The following is a 17,473-nucleotide window of genomic DNA, read 5'->3' as shown; positions in this document are numbered from 1 at the left end:
GAAAAGTGGGATGGACACTGCTGCCTTACTTGCCAATCGAGGTAAGAAGGTCATATGGACTTTTAGAGGTCCACTCAAATGGTTTGCACCGACCGTACCACCAGGTATGATGGGAGCTAAGTGCGTGACTTCCACATTGATCGTACCGTACGGGATGTATTGTAAGCTGATACTAGATGATAATTAAAGTCGCTTGGATATAATGTTTGGACCGAGTAGAATAATTGATAGTTGGACGATGTGGTTTTACCACTGTACGTTTATAGGTGCCAAGTGGGTGAAAGCGTTTTGGAAGATGATGCGATCAGGATGGGTGGGTAGACTAGTCCTTGTTGAATATCCATCAGTTAGTCTAGGCTAACATGGGAGATCTTCCACTATATATAGAGGCATACATATGTCGAACATGGTCTTCCACCACCTGAAACTGATCCATACCTTTCCCTCGCACAGTTCGCAGGAGGAATCCCATCTTCTCCTTCTGATTTCTTACCACTTCTCAAAGAAGGAAAAATCGCTATGATCCAAAATGTCAATCCTACTTCAATCAACAGCGAGAAGTTTTCTGTTGAATTTACAAATAGTGATGGAGAAGTGAAGAACGTTAGATGTGGAGCTATAGTCACCGCTACAGGATACAGAGGAGGTACATATGATTTCATGGAGTCAAAATTACGAAAACATTTAGGATTGGTCAGGTGTTTGGCGAATTCCGATATCGAAATTAACAAGACCAAGAAGGAGGTATTGGATATGCGTAAGAAGTGGAAGACTATTGATGGTGAGGAATATAAGAATGTTAGATTACCTTTGGTGTTTAGGGGGATATTACCTTATTCGAGGTTTGAGGAGAGAGATTTCGCTATTACTGGAGCTACAAGGCGTGAGTAAAAGATCATGGTTTCTTTTTTATCAGATATGATCATGGCGACGAGATCGACTGTGTACTGATTGAGTTACTCTTTTTTAGCTTTCTTCGTTCCAGCTATTACCTATGAAGTTGAATCTCACGTAAGTCGTGATCATCCAAAATACTGTCTCTATCTTTGTTCTTCTGCTGACTTGTCTTTGATATTCATGCATATATAGTGGATCTCATCCTTATTCAAACGAGATCCTTTCCTGAAGCTGCCTCAAAGCAAGAAAGAATGTCTCGAAGAGATCAAGGCAGATAACAATTTCACACGAGCTAGATACCCAGGAATTGACCCTTATGTGAGTGGTCCTTGGTCGAGTACGAGTACCCCACAAACTGTATACAGTATCATATGTTTGGCGCTCAGATCCATACTATATGTATAGATGTACACTGATATCATTTGTCCGTGTTGTTCGCAGGAATGTATACCCTCCGGAACTTATTTCTCAGGATTCGACGATCTCTGCTATACACGTGTACAACTTCGAGATATGTCTTTGGACCCCTGGAGGCAGAAATCGAATGCACCATGGTGGAAATTCTGGAGTAACGAGAAGAGGTGGTTGGACGTTCGGGTCAATCCTGAACAATATGCTACGTTGGGTGAAGAGAGGAGGATGTTGAGAGAGAAGATTGGAAGATGAACAATTTGCGAGTGAACAGGGCAATAGGTAATACTTATTCTCGGGCTCTGCGCATATGATGCTGTAGCTGTACGATCAAGATGCATTCCCTTGTCCATGTTATTTTAGCCCAAGGGAATGAGAGCCTAGGAATTGGTCCTTTCTTCCTTCTTCCTTAAACTTTAGAGGTTTTCTCCAATAACTCCCTCAACAAGACGGTCCTCGGAACCTCCAAGCCATTGAGGAATCCATCCCCTGACTCTAAGACAAATCGTACGAGATCTATAGGGTTCAAATCAGGATCAACATTGGTGCTGCTGTCTCTGGTTACCTTGCCAAAGTCAGATCGCAAATACAGGCCCCCGAAAGTTCCCTGCCACAGTCTGTCTTTGTCCACCCTTTGACTGTAAGCTTGAGCGAGCGATCGAAAGACCCAATTGTGAAGAGCGGGCGAGACTTTGCTGGTGAGATCTTCCCAATTTGTCTCCCTCCATGAACTGAGGTCTCTGTCCTTTCGGTGGCTTTCATGCGAACCAACTGTCACTGTGGAGATCCCATTCTCCGCATCCCATTGGGAATCTACCCTTTGTGTGGTCAGCTTCAAATTCTCTGCAGCTGTGTGGCTCAATCGTTGAGAAATCGGATGAACAGCTTCCTTTTCGGCTTTTTGGAGAGCCTCTTCCACAAAATGGGTTTGGATTGTTGGCTTCGATACAGTTGCAGTGTGAGTATTGTATATCCCCTTGTTGAGACGAGTGGTGTTATCACCCATACTACTAGAGAGACAATCTATTCTCAGATCTAAATCTCCGTCTGGACGCTTGTCACAGGAGAATCTGACTGCATCATCGAAAGTCACATTCCGAGCTTGTTTTTCAGACAAACCAGCCAATGATGTTCTGACATCGATCATCGTGTCCTCAAGTAACTGCTGGATTTCCGGGGTTTGCTGTATATCATCGATCATATCCCATTGAGCATATGCCTCATAGGGGCTATTCTCGCCTAACAGTACCTTCGTAGGTGGATCGTCAATGTCGTATCGAGTCGCTAGAATCTTCTCAGTAACGTGACTCCTCAGTTCTTCTGAGATTCTCTTGACTGTAGATTCGAACTGATCGCAAGACGTGACGGAATTGGAGACAAATGCTCTTAAGAATATCTGAAGCGAGACGATCTGAGTATAAAGAAAAATTTAGGATCTCAAGATAAGTTTGAACGTGTGAGAGCTATATAAGCTAAACAAAAGCTAGACTTGATCCCAGGACGAGTGAACTCATGGGAGTCTGGACTTTCGTCCTCCTTTGAGAATTGAGAGGACATTTATTCATTGATTCCGCTGTCCTTTCATATCGTACAAACTTCTTCTGTTCAATGAGTGGGGCGACATTTTCCAGAACAAAAAAGGTACACTTCGACTGTGACATCATACATATCTGTGAGGCAGTCGAAGTCTCCTCTGGTTGTAGACCTAGCGTAGGACCGACAACCCCATCCTGACCATTTGTCGTTGATGAAATTGCTCATCGCAACGGGGTGATCGCTTCTCTGTCCGAATGGTCATCAGACACACATGAAAGGAGTGATGGAGGTAGAGGTGATGAGTCCATACTGCTTGCCAGACTATCGTCTACTGGACTGTATGCGACTGCCGCACAGCTCGAGAACAAGATACAGTAGTAAGTACAAGATTGACCAGATCCAGAATCGCAGGAAGCTGTCCGACTGTGGCGCCACACCGACAAGGCTCGCTCGCTCATGTACAGTAATTGCAGTCCCGATCCGGTATTGTTCATACGGGTATGATCATTTCCTTTATATACATAGATATACCACAGATTCTTCTGTACAGTTTACAGTATCCATTCTCAGAGATCCTTGGTAAACCTCTTATCGTTCAAATCCACAAAGTCCGATAAGTGCCTAGTATGAAACTTATGGAAGAACCCATCTTTAGATCGAAGTTGTATAGAAACGCTTTTACTGTCCAACAGGGGGTCTGTTGATAACCACCCACAACAATCCAGGGAGTTACGAGGGTTCTTGATCTCGGGGTTAATGGTAACCTCAAGATACACCTTATCCATACTTCCCACTTCGGAAGTTTGACGAAATATCTTATCCTCGATCGTTTCGCTAAGAGCTTGACTGAAGTAATCACTGAACTTGGCGCCAACTACATGACCGATCTGATTCCAATCCCTTTTGGGCCATGCAGACCAAAATTTATCCTTATTGTGAAACATCTCTTGTAACTTGTCTTCTCTCTGTTGAAGTGTCATTTTGGGGAAATATTCAGCCCCAAAGCACCTTTCTAAGGTGGCCTCCCTAAGAACCGACTCGTCCTTGGTCAATTCAGCTCTTAGTTGGTCTGCAAGTTTACTGACTATGTCCGGTATCTTAGCTTTTTGGAGATCTGATAGTCTTTTGGAGAAATCGCTGTATTTGGTCGAGTTACCGTCTTTCAATGATCCGAGCGGTTTGACTAGGCCTGTCCAGGAAGAGACTGAACCTGGATCATCGCGCTCGACAGCTGGTGAATGTATTGAGAACTTGACCAGGCCGCTCGAGCGGACTTCCGAACTGATTTCCATTTCTCGACCTGCATTGAGGATATCGTCGATAGTCTTTCGGGCAGCTAGCAATGCTTTACTTGTTCCGCCAATCGCTCTTTTGACTACTTCATCTGCCTCGCTCCTGACCTGTAGACGGTTGGCCATTTCGATAATGAACGTCTCACGCTCACGCTCTTGACCTAAAGCGTCATGCAGAGCAGTGTCCTCTGACCTTTCTCCAGTGATACGAGTCCGCACGATCTTATCGCTCAGTTCGTTACTCTTTCTCACAAAGAACGTCTCCAAGGTACTTGGGTCTGACTTGGTGCCCAATTCCAGCGAGTTCCAATCCTTGATTGATATCTTACCGGTACTGGTATGTGCAGTTGATCCTGAGGAGGCTTGTGAGGTATTCATGGTGTGGATCTATAATCGTATCGATACTGGGTCATACAGTGTATGTATGACCAAGGATAGTCGCAAGATGTAGGTGAGTTGAAATGAGGGAAATAAGCCGAAGACATCGCTCAAGGAGGTATTTATATGCATGTGATCACAAAATGTCATGAGGGGTCGACTTACGATTTTCAGAAGCTCTGTGGATGCGCCTTCATCAAGCTCTGACGTCAAAGTGCAGTCTAGGCCATTCGCCTTCGGCGGTAAAGAAGTCATTAATCCTTTGATCTCTTGAGAACTGCCACCAGATGGTGGCTCATCTTCCTCCCCCATGAGAAGTGTTGCACCCCTCAAAAACCTTATGCCTTCCTGCCCGAAGACACTCCGCAAGTTTGCTCATCCCCTTCTTCACTTTGATGCTGTGGCGTCAAGCCTAAGAAATCTGCACAACCTTTTCTGAGTCTGATGACCATCATGAGTTTCTTCTTGCTATTGTCCCAATTCAAGAAGACTTGTTCTGTTTTCTTCGCTGTTTCAAGACTTCAACTTCTTACCCTTTCCAGGTACTGGAGATCGGTATTTTCTCGGCGCCCGTATGCACGCCAATCTGACAACAAGGAAATATGGCTATGTATCACGGTTTGAGACACTGTCTTCTCCGGATCTGCAATCATCTCTTGGTCTTTTATGTCCAAAATTCTCACTTTTCCGCATTGTCAATAAGCATAATGTGTGCGTACTGTATGTACAAGTACATGGTCTTTCTCATGTTCTGTAGTATGTACATAAACAATCCTACTGTTGAGAATACTTATTGAGATACATCTATCCTTTTTCATTCATGCTGTTGATTAAGCAAACAACTCTGAGTCCCTTTTACCTCTCATCCCATTCCGTTCACTCGCAGAGCCCCTCTCCTCAAATTCCATGAACCTCACGGCTCTTCCATTCATCACCTTGTAGGTCTCATGTCTTCTCTCAGCAGGCTTGTTCTCTTCGACTATGTGTGATTCTTGATCGTCCGAGTGTGGGTGCGGATCAATGGTGAGATGAGTAGGCAATGGAAGTTTCTCAAAATATCCATCTACGGATTTCCACGCCAACGAGAGCGTGGTCGTTCCCGCCTTACGATTACTCCCGACCTGACTCTCTGGAGTGGCGGGATTGATGGGAGTGACACCAATAGAGATGGATCGTTGTGTACCTTGACCTACTCTACCCTGCAATTCCCTCTTTCCCCTCTCTCCAACCATCACATCAGTGATATAATTCCTCACAACTGTTCTCGTATCTTTATACCATTTACCACCTTCGTTGGAAGGGATATCGCAAGTTAGATGTGATTGAGCTTGAGAAATTACACTTTCGGTCAATCTATTGGCTGTCTCACTTTCAAAATACCTCTCGGCATCTGAAAAGTATTCTCTTACTTGGGAGGTATGGAACTTAGGTAGACTAATGACCTTTTCATATCTCTTGCACATACTATCACTGGTAGGGTCGTTGGACTGTATGGAACTAGGGAGAAATACATGTACCCCGTCTTCTTGAATTTTAGAAGTACTTTCCAACGAAATTTTGTCGAATGTGTGATTGAGGGATATCTTATCATCCCATTCGAAGGATTGTCTAATATTATCGCTTAGAACTTCTTCAACGAATTTCCTTAATTGCCCATCGTTCGGATTAGGATTAGACAATAGATCATTCTTGACCTTATACAATTTGTACGAATCATCAAGGACTCTATTGGTAATTTCATCTCGATCGATCATTTTCAATCGCTCTTCGGTGATTTGGGATTGGATCGATCCGATGGTATTTGTGATTAGATGATCGATTTTTCTGGCATTTGAAATCAAACTTTTCAATTGCATATCCGATAATCCACCTTGTGCTGATTCCTTTTCTCGTTCTCGTTGCTCTCCTTCAGAAGAAAGAATATAAGCATTGCCTTTGTCTTTCTCCTCATCTTTGGTATCATCTTGTTCTCTCAAGGTTATTGGATCACCTTTCAAATCTAATTTCGCCACTTCCCATTCATCTCTCTCCACCTCCCTTCCCTCCTTCTTCAAACCTGATTCAAAAGCCGAATCACCCACTCCTCGCCACGATCTAGTGGAATTATGAGATTTCGTCATCTGCCTCCCTTCACCTGAAATCGAATTTGAAGACGTGGAATGACTTTGACGTAGATTATCGTTCTCATTTTGTAAATTTTGATACTTCTCATACAGAGCGGTATAATCCTTTGTCTTATCTTCTGAGAATCTCTTATAGGTCTCCGAAGCCAGACGTAATTCTTGCATTTCTTCAAGTAACCTATCGTAGTCAGTCTGATTGATCGTATGGGATTGGGAGGCAGGTTGACCTAACAGCCATTTGAGGGATGCGATTGGGTCTGAGAAGGATCGAGAGATGAGGGAAAGCGTTCTGTCTAGAGTAGATAAGGATGAGTAGGGTCTGGAGATATCCTGGGTGGCGGTAGTGGGAGTATTGGTTGTGTTGGACATCTTGATGATAAAGTCGTTAAAGCTGAACAAGAGATTGGACAATAGATGTTGATATTCAGTGATACGCAAGTGTACAGTATCTGTATTTCAATCGAGGTAAACACGATTTAATCCGACCTCATCGGCTCTCCCCCCCATCTCTGAGTCAGAATCTCATCCTTCGCTTCTATTTCAAGTGTCACCTTTGTCGCAAGCTGAGCAGAAAAGAAGGGTTACGCAAAATTGCAACTCGCTAAGACCCAAGGGGTCACCATTCAACACAAAACTTTCTCGTTCATTGTCCCTGGTTTATAGTGCATACAAGCTGCCTTGAGAAAAAAGCTTCGGGAGTATACTGCAAGTATCTCGGTGATATTCGACGGACTATGTAGGCAAAGTATCAATCAGCGGACGTGGCGATTTTATCATCAGGCAAAAGATGGTCTTTCTGCAAACGAAATTGAATTATCATAGGGCACGGTCACTTGTATACATGCATAGATCATCGCAATGTCTTACATATGCCAATGATTTAACAACTGAGGAAAGGTTTCATAGTCGAACACTGAAGGTGAATATCCATGCACCTCTAGAATGGGCACTTGAACTAAGTACAGAGTGCCACTGTATAACGAATGCTCCGATTATCTCCATTTGAGTCGTTCAGCTTCGTCGTGTTCTTTTATACTCTGAGCTGTGACATCATATTTCGGATCGTTGTAATCCACAAATTCGCTTAACTTCTCCGATCTGGGCGGATCGATCTCCTTAAAGAAACCGTCATCTGAGGCAATCCTGAATTGGATGCTATCCTCATTGAAACCGAATCTCTCTTTCTCTGATCCCAGGCCAGGACCGGTGCTAGTAAGCTCAGACGGAGTGACTTCAAGGTCGACTGAAAGTTTCAAAAGTGATCCATTACTGGTCAATTCCTTTGCGGTCTTCACCTGCCATTTTCCTCGCAGTACGGAATTGAGCTTATCAAGCACCTTGGGCTGCATGGATTCCGTAAGTTTCAGCCAATCTTTAGTAGACCATAGACCTCTGAAGGGAAGTTGGATCGATGAATTTCGATAACTTTGGAGCTTACTTGATAAATCTTGGAATAGGCGTTCCGAGACTTTTGGGATTCCCCTTTCTTCCACGGCTTTGGTCAGCGGAGATGGGAACGTTTGTGGGATTTGGCCAACTCTGGTTTGCCATGAAGCTCCATCGAAAGCTTGTTTGGAGATATGGGTAATATCGGACTGCCCCTTATCTAGGGAACGGTATATATCTCGATATATCTTCGACGAATCCGCATTTATATTCCTGATACCAGTCGAATGACTCACATCCACGCTGAGATCAAGATTGCTTAAAGCTTTTATTCTTTCTTCTTCGCGATCATTTCCATAATGCTTATTAACACCTTCAAAAGCATTTGATAGGAAAGATTCCAGATACTTTCTGTATGGTTCATTTGAAGTGATCTTACAGGATAGATAGTCTTTGACATCAGACTCCTCGGTCTCGGTCGCTCTGATCAAGAAATTCTTCTTGGCGTTTATCAATGCATCATGGGTGAGGGTCTTAACGAGATTATTGAATTGGTCGTCGTAGATGGTCGTCTCCTTAGAAGACATCTCCCTAGTAGGATTACCAATCGAGGTGCTTTCGTCAGAGGATAAAGATAGATGAGTCGCCATTGTATCATGAGCTCAGACGAGTGGACAGAAAGGGAAATATATCAGGAGGATGATCTTCAAGGGGTATTTTCCCCTTGCTGTGGACTACTATATATATATATATATATGGCTGTCTTCGTGAGTATATACATGCATGACATCAAAGAACTATCTTCGTATTTCCTATGTCCAAGTCTGATATATGCTTCTTACATTTGAGTCCAGTCAAAACCGATATGATCGGCGAAGAGCCATAACTTTGAAACATGCAAGGCCTTGAGCCACCATGCCTTCGCTTTCACGTTGCATCATGCGATCTTACAAACCCTGCAATCCTTTGATCTTGAATAACTTCTGACCGAGACCTATGTCATAGACTGCATCAAAACTTAATGGCTCACGGTGGTATTACAGAGCTGTACAATCCGTGATCTGAATGAATCACTGCTCAGGTGGGGTGTAGTCCTAACGAATAGTCACCGAGCTCACGAAGTCACGCAGACCAAGTCAACATCTGAGACCAATCCCTTGATTGACCATATTGACGAAGCCTCAAGATGGGCGGGATCGTGAATGCTCGAAGCGACCCACTAACCCAAGTCTGGAGATTGCGACGCTCTCCAGCAAGATCTGGAGGACAGTCCTGCACAGTGGCATACGCAGACCTCTTCCACGGTGGCCTACACATTTCAGAAGGATAGCCGAGCGATGTCCGAGCGAGATTCGGGCACCGGACGAAGACTTATTGAATGCATCTATCTATCTACCACCCCGTCGGCTTGACGAGGCTCTCTATGCTCAAATGGGCGCAACCATTCGCGTCACACCCCGCGTTCTGGACCTTTGTGCCCCACCAACTGATATGCGCCCCGGCACCGGTGTACGTGATGGCAAAGTAGATGAGGATAACGGCAATGGCGACACCGGAATCGAGCGCCGTGGCTGTGATCATGTTGTACTTGCGCCACCATGCTGTCTTCTTCTTGTGGATGAGGTACCCAAAGACAAAGGCGACGAGGAACCATGACGAGAAGTTGATGCCGGTGTTCTTGGGCAACAGGGTACCGGCATTCATGATCAAGGTCGGACTGACCAACGCCCACTTCGAGTCTGGGAAGCGCCGGCGCATGATGAAGACCATCGTCGTCACGGCCGCCGCCGCGAACAAAAAGTAGTAGATTTCGACATACCGACCTCCCTTTGTGAAGACCTTTGAGCCGAGCAGCCCCCACATGATGTGCGTGCTGAAGGATGTCTTGGCTGTCCGGCAGACAAAATTGTTCTCAGCCGCTGAGGTGCAAACATTGGCGGTGTGGCGAAGGGCCCACCAGGTCACCGAGCAATTGACAAGCGACGACCAAACGCCGGAGAGGAAGACGATCAGAGCGGCAGTGCGTGGCGGGACGGCGAGATAGTGAGCCATCTTCATAGACTGCGATTGGTGCATGGCATGTTGCAGCGTCGCAAAACCAGAAGTGGCAAAGTACATGCAAGCAATGGGTTTTCCTGGCAGCCAGAAGCCGCTGACCATCTCGAGGAAGATGTTGAGGTTGAGCGTGATGTTGGCGCGGGCCTCGATGATGGCGAGAGGGAGGAAGAGCACTGCGGCGATGATGATTGAGACGAAGAATGCGCCGGCCCCCACTTGGGTCTCCTTCTTCCAGACCTCCACAAAGATGATGCCAAACACAATTCCAATGACTGATGCAGCGCCGTACAGCCACAACGGAACCACCTTCTCTCTGTCCCGTTTCTGTCCCTCATCGACCGCGGTGATATCGGCGTTGCGATCTCTGAAGGGCTCCCACACGTCCTTGCGCCAATTCATGGCGAGGTCCAGGATGACCGAGGCAAATGATGCGACGCCGAGCGCCGAGTTCAAGACGAAGGCTGCCGGCAACATGAGCGGGCTGTACTTCTTGTACGCCGCTTCGTCCAGCGTCCAGTCCTTGTTGACCACCTTGGTGACGTCGTAAGCCTTGCCTGTAACGGTGTAGAGGCTGTTGGTCATGATCGGAAAATGACCCGACTGCCAGGTGTTGGTGTAGTACAATGCGGGCAGAACGACCCATCCCCAGAACGCGAAAGCCCCAAAGACGCAAGAGGCGGCCCAGAACGGGGTGAGGAGAGGGTTGGATAGGTTGGAGATCTGAGACCAGTCGAAGGCTAGAGGCATGAGGCCGAGGCCGGTCTTGACGCCAAATATTTGGCTCAAGGTAGCATTGTTCGGGGCACTCCACGAGATGAAGGCGCCGATGTAGGCGAGAGCAGGGAAGACAAGGCCCGAGATCCAGTAGTAGACAAACGAGAGGGCAAAGACGATGCCGAACATGCCCATGGGCGAGATCTTCCACGTCTTGCCGTCGTAGTCGCCCGGATTTGGCTTGAGCCGCCTGTTGATCCGATCAATGTTGGTGACGAGCGCAAGCTGGCCCACGACGCCCGGCCAGATCATATTGGCGGGCCGCACGAGGATGCTGTGAGTCAAACCGGTCCACCCCCACGAGGTGATGTACAGCCCGAGGTTGTAGAAGATCATCTTGCCTAGACCGAGCTCGACCTTGAAGTACTTGATCTGCTCGACAATGAGCGTGTTGGTGAGATTGGCCGCAATGCAGACGTTGACAAACATGAGCACGCAGCCGAGCTCCTTGCGGTTGAAGCGGGTATTGTTCAGGCTCAGTTGTCGGCCCCCTCCGATCGGGAGAGACCAGTTGGGGAGCCAGATGGACCATGCGGCGCCGACCGGCCAGGCGACGAGGACGGCGACGATGCTGGCGACCGAGACGGTAGGGTAGCGCAGCTGGAATAGCGCATCGATGCCAGAGATGACTGTCGAGAGAACCAAGAGCAAAGTCCACATCCGCACGGTATTGGGCGAGATATCCTGCTCGTCCACCGCACCGATGGAGTCTCGGATGTCGTCCTGTTGGAAGTCGATGGCAGCCCGCGTCGAGAGCGAAGAGGCATTACTATCATCAGGTGAGGCCTGTTTCTCCGAGTCTGGATCCTGAGGCTCATCGTGGCCGTCCTCATACGTGGGCGTCGGGTGAGGCGAGATGGCCTCTATGTCGACAGCCAGCTCACGCATATCATCTAATAGTGGTGATGAGGGATCGACATTACATGCTTAGCTCTCTCTTTTCTGGTTTATATCCCCATCTCCGGACGAGGATCTAGACGAGGACCGTCGTGAGAATATGTCGCATATCGGCCCATAAGGTTATTTTGGGCAGAGCACACGTCAGTGGTGCCTTATCGGCCGATAATCTGATACGAGATTAGCGACCTTGCCCCGACTCAGGATTTCACTAGGAATTCTTTTTTATGGCTCTATATGTCGGGTTTACCGGAGTCTGCACCTTATAATCATGATGTATGGTCTATTTCTACAGGTTTGATACTCAATTTCCACCTAGACGTATTACCAGCTCTATCCATCCTAACTTCAACCTTCTTATAATATTCCTTATCTCTTGATTGGGCTGGAACATCACTCAAGCGCAATCTAGTAGTCTTTTCCTCCCAAATCATATTGAAAATTTCGGCCGAATCTGCATAAATCATCATATCCCCCTCTTTTGCTCTCTGATCCTCATTTTCCTCTTCCTGATCATTTGAGGAGGATGAAAATGTAACGCTGTACTGTACGCGATCCAATACTTCTCTCCAAGAACTTCCGTCATGATATTGATACTTGGATATATCAGTGACTATCTCATTTAAGAAAGATTCCAAATCGTTCTTTCGTTCAATCCCATATATATCTTGCAAGGCCCTTCGTTTATCTTCTAGAGGTTGTTTTGAAAGAGAAGATAGCTGGGTATTGGCGATGGTGCTCGTCAATATGTCGAAATGTCTCTTGAGGATATCAGAGGTATCAGTCATGATCGTATCTCGACTGGTAGTGGCGATTTTTGGATTGAGAAGAATCTCCAGCTATGTGTTCTCATCTCCCATTTTTAGCTCAGATCACACAATAGAAGAATTAGGGGGTAGTAGGTGGCAATCAGTGTTATAACAGAAAAACAAAAAGGAAAACCAGGCATGATCACCTGATATATATATATATATATATATATATATTCATATACCAAATTAGGATCAAAACTGTGCTTCGTGACTCTCAATTTTGGTCCATTCTTGCCAATATTCTGAAAGGATGGCCCAAACAAGATACATACTGTATGCTTCGATTGTCCGAGTCGTCATACCTTATATGGTCGATATGATGCTTGCTAACTGATTACTCCTGAAAGCCGCTGAGGGAGGGTATCGGTCCCAGCATGTATATAGGATGATATGTTTTCAAATTGTTGGTCGATGCCTAATTACACTGTACTGTACACAAACTGTATGACCTCTCATTCCATTTCGAGAATATACGCCTTTCTATCGATACATGCGTCATGATCAAGTTATACATGCTTACCAAAGTCGCAACCATTCCACAAATCTACATCCTGGCTGAACCTATACCCAGCCCTATACTTCCCTTCTTCCCTTCTCCACCGGTATTAAAAGGCGGTCTACCTCTCCTCAGCCACTTCTCTGCGCCATCAGCCAATCCTTGAGGTAACAAATCCTTCTCAGAAAAAAGTCCACCATCACCTTTATCATTAATGACCTCTCCATCATCTTTCACTAGAGCATCTTTGAAGCTCCAATCTCTTTCTATACCATTGGGAAGATAGTCCGCTCTTCCATTCCATACTATCTCCCATTCACCTACTCCACAAGGTACAACTTGGGATCCGGTCGAACGGGGAAGGGGAGAAGGTGGTCTTGAGAGAGGTGCGAAAGCTGGCGGAGTAGCTGTACCTGACAAACTCCCGAATGCAGGTGAGGGAGGTGCCAGTCCACCACCAAAAGCAGGTGAATCGACCGAGGTGAATCCCAGAGAAGAGGGAGGACGAGAATCAAAAGGTTGTCTGTGAGGCTGTAGGGTCGACTCGAACGATTCTGAGGTAGAGGGTCGTTTACGTTGATATAATGAGGTGGAAGCGCAGCCAGCTACGACGTTTAGTGTGCGATCGCCAGTGAGCTAAGAGTAAAATTGAACGATCATCAGTATGCAACTGTAAAGTAAACACCATTGCGTCACTCACCGCTCGTCCCAGCGCAATTAGACTCGCCGCATGAGCAAAGATCACCACGCTCTTCACCTCAGGATGCAATTCTTCGATTTTACTTATCCAACTTTCCACGAAAAGTTCCGCTCGATCATGCAATTCTTTGAAAGACTCGCCTTTCCGCGAGGGGAAGACTGTGGATCGGTATGACGAGTTGAGAGATTTTGGGGGGAAGTACTGCGAGAGATGTTCGGAATGGGATGGTCGGGGATGAAGTCCTGTATTGGGCAGGACGGGGGAGTACCTGGAGAGAGTATTCATATTAGCAGTTAGACTCATTTCTCCTCTCCAAGTATCCATCGTGATAGCGATCAGGTAGTCCAGTCATAATTTGGTCTGGTCTATTTATGAAGTAACGCGAGAACTCACCATTCAGCTACACCATGTTCCAACCTCACTCCTCCTTCTCTACCTTTCCCCTTCCCCTCACTATGTTCGTGTCCATCGATCAGACCCAATTTTTGAGCGGTAGGTAAAGAAGTTTCTATACATCTATAGAATGGACTTGAGAATACCAATTCTGGTATAGGGTATGGATGAGTTTTGGAAGGGTCAGACAGGAATGAAGAGAGATGTTGGGATTGCTCGAGGCCGTAGACTGCTAGCTGCGAATGTATGAGGATGACAATGTCAATGATCAGTTCCAGATTCAGACACATATTAAGATCGAGATATGGTGTAGATACAGACGAGATATAAGAGAGAGTCGTTTGACTTACGGGTGGATCCCTATTCAGTCCTGTTGGAGAGGTTTTGATGCTTGGATCTATCCAATTTGACCTAAAACAGAGATAAATCAGATCAGAACGACGACGTATATCGGATGATACACTGCAGGTAGTATAGTATGTATCATGTTACTCACCTGAACCCATGTCTACAAATATATATGTACTCCAACATACTCTGATCTGCTTGAGTGATGTTAGAAGAGAATGAGTAGTGTGGTTAAATTCACCTCACCGGAAGTTGGAAGCCAAGTATCGATAGATTATGATCTCGATAATGCAGTCTCTTCACAGCTTGCTATGTACGCTAAGCTCTATTCTTCAATCTGATACGGGAAGAAGACTGATATACGATTTGATGATATGTTGAGATGTTGAGATGTTGAGATGTTGAAATGGTGAAATGAACATGTTGGTCGTGAGTGTTCGGTGATGTCATGTCATCATTGTATATATATATATCACCTGAAACGGAGCGGATACTCGTGATCCAGACGTGATTTTTTCACCATTTTTAGACATCATCGCACCAAGTGAAACCATGAAATGCAATGAACAGACCAGTAGCTCAAAGGGATTGATACAAGCAGCTCATGGGCAACAGGACATTCCAATCGCTACCAGATCAAATAATAGGGAATAGTCAGAAGATATCCTTAACTGTTTATCTCATCGTCAACAAGATCATTTGCAGATATGTATGTATGTCATGCGTGCATAATATCACACCTCCCCTAAGTGAGACGAAGAAAACTAATTCCAATCTGGTACGAAAATGATACACTTAGTAACCGAATTGAGTGAGTTTCTCATCTTTGGCGACTGAGGCGTCGGCCTTGGCTCGGAGTTTGAGAGCGGCTTGCTGCGAATGTGAAGAGGTATGTCAGCGCGAGTCCTAATTATATGGTCATTCACGTTGTAAACGAAGAAGAGTAGGGTTGGATCGGGGAGATGCTCGATTAACAACTCTCCTACGTCCTCCTCTACCCGTGCCATGCCCGTGAATCAGAATTGCTGAAGAACGGATAGAACTCACCTTTCTCTCGAAGTAAGCTTGTCCCTTAACCTTTCTCTTCTCCTCGAGTCTATCAACGACATCCTTGTAGTTCCATCCGACTTCAGCTGAGATTCTCTTGAGGGTACAGAACTTTCTACCGGGTTTCAATCGGAGCACTCTCAAAGCGGAGGGTACGACCATCTTCTTAACTTTATCTTGAGCTGGGGGTACACCTTCGTACAATTCGAGTCTCTTCAAAGCGGCGGCACCTCGGGAGGTCTTGTGGGGGACCATTCCTCGGACGGCCTTGTAAAGGATTCGGGAAGGAGCTCGGAAGTGGAAAGGACCCGATTTCTTAGGGTTGACAATGTGTCGTTCTGAAATATGAGATGAAAAGACATTAGCAAGGATTATAACGAAACAGACAAACATCACGAGGATGTTTTCGATGGACGGTGCGATTTGGTAATTGTAGATAAGACTAGATGGTTCTTGTCAAAGGGTAGGACCAGATGTTTCCATCTATCCACCTCATCGCACCGCGGGATCCCATCATCCTTCCAACATTGACGTCCATCGACTATCCATCTTAGTGATAGAAAACAAAATCTCAACTCACTGTGGAGGTAGTTGTGGTACTTCAACTTGTTTCGGAAGAAAGAACCTGAAGCGTTGATTTCCTCACATCGGACGACGGTGACCTTTTGGCCGTTCAGGATCTGTTGGTGGTAATAGCGGGTAGAGCAACAGATTGCGATATCGTAGAACGAAGTGAGAAAAGAGAGCGATGAAGCGTTGTTAGCATATTATCCTTTTACTGTTATCACTTCCATATTCCATCTCGTCCATCATGACCATCCTTTCGTCTCAGCCCCAACCACTAACACAACGCAGCATACTGTCCCCGCTTCGTTGCTCTTATTCCTTCGTCCACCTCGATACCTCTTCCTATATCGCAGTATTCTTCCTTCATCTCTTCTTTCCGCTCTCTCCTTCCGTTCCTTGCACTCCCACAAAACCCATTGAACTCAAACTAAACTAACCTGCTTGGAGATGATCGAAGCGAGACGACCCAAAAGGTGTCCTTTTCCGTCAATGACGATAGGTTGGGCGGAGAAGTTAGACATCTGTGTGGTGATTATTATAGTAAATTGTCGAGAATGGAATGGGTTATTTGATGTTGTTGAAAATTTGATAATGAAAAGGAAAAATTAGAGAGCAAAAACGATCAGCGCTCTTGGTCTATACTCTAGATGTGGTCGGGGAGAGGTCGAGCTTACCTTGATACACGCCCTTTTTTTGATTACTTGAGGTCTAAAGAAGAAGGAGAGACTGCACAAGTGTGATTTTTGATATGGGTCGACGAAAAACCTCGAATCCGTTGCTTGTTGCAGCAGCTACACCCTACTATCAGCTACGGCCAGAGTGGAAAGTGCACAGGTGAGAGGACAACTCGGTGCCACATGTCAGATGGGGTCGGAGAATCTCAAAGTCAGACAAATGTGGCACACTCACGGTGAGCTATGCTTCTTAAACCCGACAAGGGCATAACGCCGATAACAACGCTTTGGGCGGAAATGAGCTTGCACGCTTGCATATGTCGAAGCGTACGAGTACTAACCATATCAGACACGTTATTCTAGTGGGATAACATGTATAATACATGTGCATATAGATCAACAACAACGGAAACTCATGTTGACAGTCGGTCCATCGATATGTCATGCTATGATTGACTGGGTACCAATCACTTCGTCATCATCTGTGCAAAGGGAGCGTCATCCCGATTAAGATCGTATATCGACCAAATCTAAAACCACTTGGGTTCTGACTTGTTCGAATCAGGTACATTGACATACCCATCCTTCCGACCTTCATCACCACCATATGGATTCTGTGATTGCATATCATACCTTCCCATATCAGTGTGATCGCAAATCGACTCAAAAGCGATAGGCTGACTT

General features: G+C 45.8%; 9 protein-coding genes across 9 annotated transcripts; 1 reads left to right on the top strand and 8 right to left on the bottom strand.

The window, feature by feature from the left end:
* Positions 1-10: 10 nt before the first annotated feature.
* V865_007816 (uncharacterized protein) lies at positions 11-1,563 on the top strand (the record flags this gene model as incomplete). Its single annotated transcript, XM_066231558.1, has 6 exons — positions 11-120; positions 190-313; positions 388-883; positions 971-1,011; positions 1,090-1,215; positions 1,339-1,563. 6 exons carry the CDS (start codon positions 11-13, stop codon positions 1,561-1,563), a joined length of 1,122 nt encoding a protein of 373 aa, XP_066087655.1.
* Positions 1,564-1,717: 154 nt separating this feature from the next.
* V865_007815 (uncharacterized protein) lies at positions 1,718-2,455 on the bottom strand (the record flags this gene model as incomplete). The annotated part of the gene is made up of 1 exon (XM_066231557.1): positions 1,718-2,455. The coding sequence occupies one exon, from the start codon at positions 2,453-2,455 to the stop codon at positions 1,718-1,720; it is 738 nt and encodes a 245-aa protein (XP_066087654.1).
* Positions 2,456-3,410: 955 nt separating this feature from the next.
* Positions 3,411-4,514, bottom strand: V865_007814 (uncharacterized protein; the record flags this gene model as incomplete). Its single annotated transcript, XM_066231556.1, has 1 exon — positions 3,411-4,514. One exon carries the CDS (start codon positions 4,512-4,514, stop codon positions 3,411-3,413), a length of 1,104 nt encoding a protein of 367 aa, XP_066087653.1.
* Positions 4,515-5,344: 830 nt separating this feature from the next.
* Positions 5,345-7,006, bottom strand: V865_007813 (uncharacterized protein; the record flags this gene model as incomplete). Its single annotated transcript, XM_066231555.1, has 1 exon — positions 5,345-7,006. One exon carries the CDS (start codon positions 7,004-7,006, stop codon positions 5,345-5,347), a length of 1,662 nt encoding a protein of 553 aa, XP_066087652.1.
* A 623-nt stretch (positions 7,007-7,629) lies between these two features.
* Positions 7,630-8,673, bottom strand: V865_007812 (uncharacterized protein; the record flags this gene model as incomplete). Its single annotated transcript, XM_066231554.1, has 1 exon — positions 7,630-8,673. The coding sequence occupies one exon, from the start codon at positions 8,671-8,673 to the stop codon at positions 7,630-7,632; it is 1,044 nt and encodes a 347-aa protein (XP_066087651.1).
* Positions 8,674-9,415: 742 nt separating this feature from the next.
* On the bottom strand, positions 9,416-11,743 carry V865_007811 (OPT family small oligopeptide transporter; the record flags this gene model as incomplete). The annotated part of the gene is made up of 1 exon (XM_066231553.1): positions 9,416-11,743. The coding sequence occupies one exon, from the start codon at positions 11,741-11,743 to the stop codon at positions 9,416-9,418; it is 2,328 nt and encodes a 775-aa protein (XP_066087650.1).
* A 278-nt stretch (positions 11,744-12,021) lies between these two features.
* Positions 12,022-12,540, bottom strand: V865_007810 (uncharacterized protein; the record flags this gene model as incomplete). The annotated part of the gene is made up of 1 exon (XM_066231552.1): positions 12,022-12,540. One exon carries the CDS (start codon positions 12,538-12,540, stop codon positions 12,022-12,024), a length of 519 nt encoding a protein of 172 aa, XP_066087649.1.
* Positions 12,541-13,108: 568 nt separating this feature from the next.
* Positions 13,109-14,687, bottom strand: V865_007809 (uncharacterized protein; the record flags this gene model as incomplete). Its single annotated transcript, XM_066231551.1, has 5 exons — positions 13,109-13,696; positions 13,761-14,028; positions 14,154-14,389; positions 14,504-14,564; positions 14,650-14,687. 5 exons carry the CDS (start codon positions 14,685-14,687, stop codon positions 13,109-13,111), a joined length of 1,191 nt encoding a protein of 396 aa, XP_066087648.1.
* Positions 14,688-15,296: 609 nt separating this feature from the next.
* Positions 15,297-16,636, bottom strand: V865_007808 (ribosomal protein L13; the record flags this gene model as incomplete). The annotated part of the gene is made up of 4 exons (XM_066231550.1): positions 15,297-15,374; positions 15,549-15,886; positions 16,129-16,228; positions 16,553-16,636. The coding sequence occupies 4 exons, from the start codon at positions 16,634-16,636 to the stop codon at positions 15,297-15,299; spliced, it is 600 nt and encodes a 199-aa protein (XP_066087647.1).
* Between the last annotated feature and the right edge of the window lie 837 nt (positions 16,637-17,473).

This window comes from Kwoniella europaea, chromosome 2 (genome assembly GCF_036810445.1).
Source record: "Kwoniella europaea PYCC6329 chromosome 2, complete sequence".
In the NCBI taxonomy this organism is placed as follows: Eukaryota; Fungi; Basidiomycota; class Tremellomycetes; order Tremellales; family Cryptococcaceae; genus Kwoniella; species Kwoniella europaea.
The sequence above is the reverse complement of the archived record's forward strand: the minus strand, read 5'-3'. Positions and strand labels throughout refer to the sequence as shown.